Raw genomic sequence first — 6000 nt, 5'->3', positions numbered from 1 at the left:
CCACTTGCCACGCGGATTCAGTTAATTTAGAGGCTGCGAAAAATGGGCACAGGTTCAGGAAGTGGCAACAGATTCAAAGTATTACTCATCAACCATTGTTTCCTGTATTCTTTTTAAAAAATGAAAATCTATGTTTAGAAAACTTACTGAAGATATGAAAAATTCTGAGATGGTGTCTAACAGAAGCCATCTCGAAATAGATATAAATATGTAATTTGATTTTAAAAACAAGATTCACAAACTATCAAGTGAAGGAAGCTGCATGGTCAAATGGCGCTTTTTCAGAGCAATAAAACCAATTTCTTAAAATAAGAACTTAATAAGTAGGTCCAGATTAGACCATTTAGCTGCCAGACCCTGGTTTGTGATAGGGTTAGGGTTCAAAATCGATTTTGGGTAATCTTCTGAAGCCAGTTTCCCGCCCAATCCGCATTCCTTGATTCTATACGAGAACAAAAACCTACCTCAACCTTCTATGTTAAGATATTTAAACAGGAGTGGGTAGTTTCAAAGATTTTGAACCTTTTGAGTGTAGAAATGTCCACTCACCTCAGTCCTAAATGGTCAAGCCATTACTAAAGTAACGCACTTTTTAAAAAAAAAGTGGTTTTGAAATCTACGTTGGGAGATTTTGTTCAACAAACCAACCTACGTATAAAATGAACAAAGCAGCCACAGTCGTTCATTTAGTCTCTTGTCCTTGATGTTTTGTCATACCAGTACTATCGCCTAGAGGGAGTTTGATCCAAGTATTTGCTGACGATTGCAGTTGTCGAGTGCAAGAAGGACAGCGCATTGCAATTGCGACTGCAAAACATGGCATCGAACATTGCGTCGGGAAGCAAGATGAAATGTGCTGGGGTTTTTTTTGCTGCTTCCGCAGATTAGCGTTACTGAACAAACTAAAGCACCGAACGAAAACAAAGAGCGGTGCAACAAAATAAACAGAAAGCACCGGGAAGAAGTGGTTTCTGAAGCGGAATCCAAAGACTGGAGTTAGGCTTGTTGCAAGAGGCTGCGGTTTTCTCATGCAATGATCGCACGGAGATGCAAAAATCGATTTTATATGATTCATGGTGCACTGGTATTCGTAACAATTTATATTAAAATACCTATTTTATTCTAAATAGATTAGCCCATTCTTCATACAGTCTTGTACGGCAATGTCTACATGTAATATATTTTTCTTGCATGCTTTAATAAAATTCTATGTAATGGCGCGTGATGGTCATGTGTTTGTGATTGACAGGCATTCAGCAGTGTACCTTAATCGCTATTTTTCCTTCTTATAGTTCTACGTTTTGATGGCCACCAGCTTTATAACCAAATAAATGTTGATAGGTGAAGGTTGCACATTTTCGAAATGGTAAAGTGATATGCATCACGTTTAAAGTAATTGTAAAATTAGTGTTCGCTTTTTAAAAAAAGTGCAGATTTACAGCGGGAAGGTTTAAAGAACATTATAGCCATGCAATGACTGGTCTGAATCAATAATTATTTATACTATATTTTATATATGTTTTGCGTATGGACATACATTAAAATGTCATCCCACTTTCTTCCCCCTGCCACGCGAAAAAAAAGCAAACTCTCACATAACACTTCAACCATTTGCACGTCTGGTCAAGAAAATCTACAGAATAGGGCTCATTCGAGAAGGTTGAAAACAATACCCTTCGATTCATATTAATGACCTGCATAATTTATGGTGTCTTTCAGTACAAGTGAAAGGGCCTCCATATTTCACAGTCTCTAACGAGATAACCCTGTTTGTACGACTGAGAAAATCCTTCCCAGTGAGAACAAACAGCAAAGGGAATCTCCCGCCCATAGTTTTAACAGCCTTTATTTCCTGTCCACGGGGCATTGTTGTATTGTATTTCTTGCAGTGAAACTTTTTTTCTCTTTAAGATAACGTATGGTTTGGAAAAAAACCAAGTGACAAAACTGATCATCTAAAGGTGCCAGCCTTTTTTATCCAAGGACTTTGCCCTGGATTATATTACATTGAGTAGATATATTCACCCAATCCAACATTACCAATAACCGTCTCAACAATTCATTCACTGCCTGTAATGTTGATTATCTGTCTACAATATTGGTCACTGGTCAGTAACAAACAAGCTAGAAAGATCCCATTGTTCGGAGAAGCGCTGTTTTTTGTGTGTGGAGGAATTTTTTTGCTTATTTTTTAAAGTGTTGAATGTTAATTAACTTGCACTGTTCTGTGGATGAACACAAAATCGTCCTTTACGTTTTCGCTCAAATTATACTTTTGAGCTCGCATTGGTCACAAGAAAGTCAAGGTTGCTGGGTCGGCGCTAGCAAATCTTGCACTTCTGTGGAAATACCAGGAGGTGGCGATTGCTGAAGGTTTTCTGAAAGTAGGTCATTTTAGTTCTGTGTAGCTAATTTTCGTCCTAAACCCAGTGCGGATAGAAAGTTCACCTCATAAACAGCCTTAAAGCATAATTCAACTTGCAGATTTTATGGCAACAGTATCGAGTATCATCAGATTCCCCCGAAATATGCAGTCCTGCTCATCAAGACTACTCTCAATGACATTGTCTTAACCCAGTTAATGTTTCTTTGTGAAATATGGGGTTATGTTGATATCTCCTAACTCAAGAACACTTAGGGAGAAATTTATGATAAAAAAAGTGCATCTTAATTGGGTAGGGGGTGTAAAATCTTACAAATCATCTCTTTGAACAAAATGACGCCCAAAGTCAGTTGAGAGTGCAACTACTTTATACCCACAATCAAAAAATGATTTGCTTGGTTTTGAAACTGTATCCTGTATTGTGGTTCTGAGAGCTTGGGAGAAATAGTTCACGATAATCAGCTGAATTTTACCCACCTTAAGACGTTACAATGAGTGAAGGTGTTATATGGTGACCCACGTGTAGAAATTTGGTTTTCCCTGTCATCCAGTACCCCTCTTTATTGCTTATTGGCTCAGTAGCAGTACTCATAGGAGCTCTTCCATTCGTCCTCCTAACTGGAATTGTGTAAGTGAATACTGTAGATGGCCCAGAGTCTCCCTTCTCAGTTGGTAGGTGGAGCAGATGGTGAGTGGGCTGAAGTGAAAGAATAATTGGCATTTTTTTTGAAATTGAAGAAGTAATTCCTAAATACTCCTAAATGAGCGTCAGGACCTTTGAATGAGCTCTTTTCAGCTTTGAAATGAACGACCACTCTATATCCACTAGAAAATTCCTCTAAGATTCAATGACACCAGAAAAATATGGACTTTGAGGTGTAACTGAGTAGATATATTCATCAAAACCAGATTTGAAAAGTTTTTTAAAAAGTCAGCTACTTTCATCTTAAAAGCCGTTTTACATATATTTACTTTCTGATCATAATAATTTGTTAATCTATTTAAGTTAAAAATCCAAGCTGAATACACTATACCATCAAATTTAATAAAATGTACTGAACCAGTTTTGTTTAGAACCAGGATTGAGCTGGGTTACAATTTCAATAAAAATAAATTATCCAACTACCAGAAAAACTGCTAATTATTACAGATATGGAAATAAAGTTGTTGCTTGAATTGTAGTGAATGTTTTATTTAAAATAAAACAATTCTGCATGTAAGATAATTGTCTATTGCTAAATAGCACCATAGCTTTATTAATAGAGCAGTGGACACATTTCAATTTAAAAAGTCAACTGAAAACAGGATTGAAATCAGGAATCCAACTTGCTGTTATTGGGGAATTGTTGCTAGTTCTTGAGTTGGATTATTGAGTGGGCAAGTAATGGAGCTAACTTACCTTTCATAACCATGTACCCTGTGACCATATCAGGGAGCAATATTGCTTATATGTATATGAACATTTCCACCAAGAGCATAAATGTGGATGTAATGGCAACACTGAATCAAGAATCGTTTGGAAAAATAAAAATCAAAAATGTAGATTTCATGCTGATGCTATGCAAACTTACTTGGTAAGTACAGAAAATACAACAATGTAACATTTCAACAGATTGCATGTATCTAAATCCTTTCAATTCTGTTGTGGTAAGAATTACAATTATAAAGATCATTCAAAGAAATGTTAAATTAGCAAACAAAGTCTGACGAGAACTTGGAATAAAGTTAAGCTTTGTAAATAGGAGTAAGGACTGCCAAATAAATTAATTTCAGTCGCATTGATCAAAATCTCAACTAAAATCTAGTTGAGAGGAAATAGGATTGAAGATTATCTTAAAAGGTGCAGATAATGGTGAAATAATATGAAAGTTTGGAAATTGTCTTGTTGGAAATGCACCCTCCAAAGAATGCTTCAGGTCAAGGGTGAAGGAAGTTGGAATATTATTTTGCACAAATCAATGGGAAGGACCATTGGAATTACCAGCACTAAGGTTCTCTCTGAAATCAATAATTTTAATTGACCACACCTTTACACTTACATTATAAGTAATTTTCGCATGTAACATACCCAGTTGTGTTTTTGCTGTAGTAATTGTTACCTGTGTAACAAAAATGAAGTAATTTCAACTCTTAATACATTGGCACGTGGGTTGGGAAGCGGCATTTATTTATGTTTGAAGTGGTAACCAAAACGGACCGATGTGAATTGGGAGACCAAGGTATTTGGTAGGTTTATTCTGAAACAATATATTCCACATTTACTCTGTATAGTACGCACCAAGGGATCGTTATGATCCACTCGGGCAATCGAGACAGTGGCCTTAATTTACTTTAACTGAACAAAGATGCCTCCAACAGCCGTTGAAAAATCTCTGTTGACATTTCCTGAACGAGATCCATAGCTCTCTGGATCTGAGCTGGGGTCATTGACAACTTATATCTATTCCTTAGAATAGACTGCTGGTATAGATTTCGTGAAGGATTAACTGACCGTCTCTGAGGATAAACTGTGATTTGGTGGGTTATGAATTCCTTGGTTTTGAGAAGTAGGCGTTTTAATGTGAACATCAATAGAGGTTGCTTGCTGGAAATGTAGATACAGAATGATATTACAATCTAGTGGTGCAAAGAGCCAGTTGTATAATTTGGACAGAGTTTTCTGAAGAGATGCAGACCAAATTAAAACAAAAAGCATTTTGGTCCATGGAAGCACGCCTCATTTCCCTTGTAGGATAAACCTGAACATTAACCTTTTTTTGAATGAAGCCCTGATTTTTAATTCAACTTTGGCGGCATTATGGAGCGAAGGCAAATTGCAAAAATTATATATATATATATTGTAGAAATGATGGCTGGGTTTGGGAAGGGAATGCTCCTTTAACATTCTGTAATGTGGGTGGGTGTTTGTTCTGCTCGAAGTCAATCGGAGGCAGTAGTGAGTCTTTATTCCCACCCATGGTTCGCTCGCTCGTTCTCAGCTTCTGCTGCTGTTTGGCGCCGGGGAGAGAACTTGGCGTTTGGTCACATTACCGACACACTGAGAGTAGACCGTCAAACTAACTCCTTCCTTGGAGTATAAATTCGTCATTTTAAACTATTGAAATTGATTTTAAAAATGGATATGAAGAGGAGAATCCATCTGGAACTTCGGAACAGAACGCCGTCTGATGTAAGCTGCCCACTCCTTTCCTCTCTGAAATTTTGTAACTAAGATTATTTTTGGTGTTAGTTTTGTTGGCGTTACTTTCTTTTAAAAAAATTAAGGTAGCCGTGACCCTTTGGTGACCAGTTTGCATTTTGTTTATTTTGTAGCGAGACCGCGGTCAGGTTATTTGTGAAACGCGAATTCTTGAAGGAAAGGGAATAAATGTGTGTGTGTGTGTATATATATTATGTATATATAAACGTAAAATATGTTTTAAGTGCAAGGAAAGAGCCGTTTAAGCGAAGCCCGAGTTGCTGTTATGTTGCAATTTAACTCTTTGAAAGCTGGATTTTTTTTTCTTCCCTACTCTGGAGGAGCTGAATAAATGAGAACTTTCTACTGTAGTGGGAGGCGTATCTCACCTCAGGACGTGTAGGGATGTTGAAGAGATGGTCTCTCTCTCTCTGGAAAT

At 37.1% G+C, this 6000-nt stretch overlaps 1 protein-coding gene across 2 annotated transcripts in view; it reads left to right on the top strand.

Moving 5' to 3' along the window:
* The first annotated feature begins 772 nt into the window (after positions 1-772).
* anp32b (acidic (leucine-rich) nuclear phosphoprotein 32 family, member B) overlaps positions 773-6000 on the top strand; it is a 55944-nt gene continuing 50716 nt past the window's right edge. Inside the window, exon 1 of one of the 2 annotated variants that reach the window (XM_072588729.1) lies at positions 773-1084. In XM_072588729.1, the coding sequence (XP_072444830.1) occupies positions 1034-1084 (51 nt within the window). In that variant the 5' untranslated portion in view covers positions 773-1033. Of the gene's footprint in view, positions 1085-5331; positions 5553-6000 lie in introns of those variants that run through there. The other variant, XM_072588720.1, reaches the window with a different exon arrangement.

Source organism: Chiloscyllium punctatum, chromosome 2, assembly GCF_047496795.1.
Source record: "Chiloscyllium punctatum isolate Juve2018m chromosome 2, sChiPun1.3, whole genome shotgun sequence".
Classification (NCBI taxonomy): Eukaryota; Metazoa; Chordata; class Chondrichthyes; order Orectolobiformes; family Hemiscylliidae; genus Chiloscyllium; species Chiloscyllium punctatum.
This window is presented reverse-complemented; position numbering and strand designations above follow the sequence as displayed.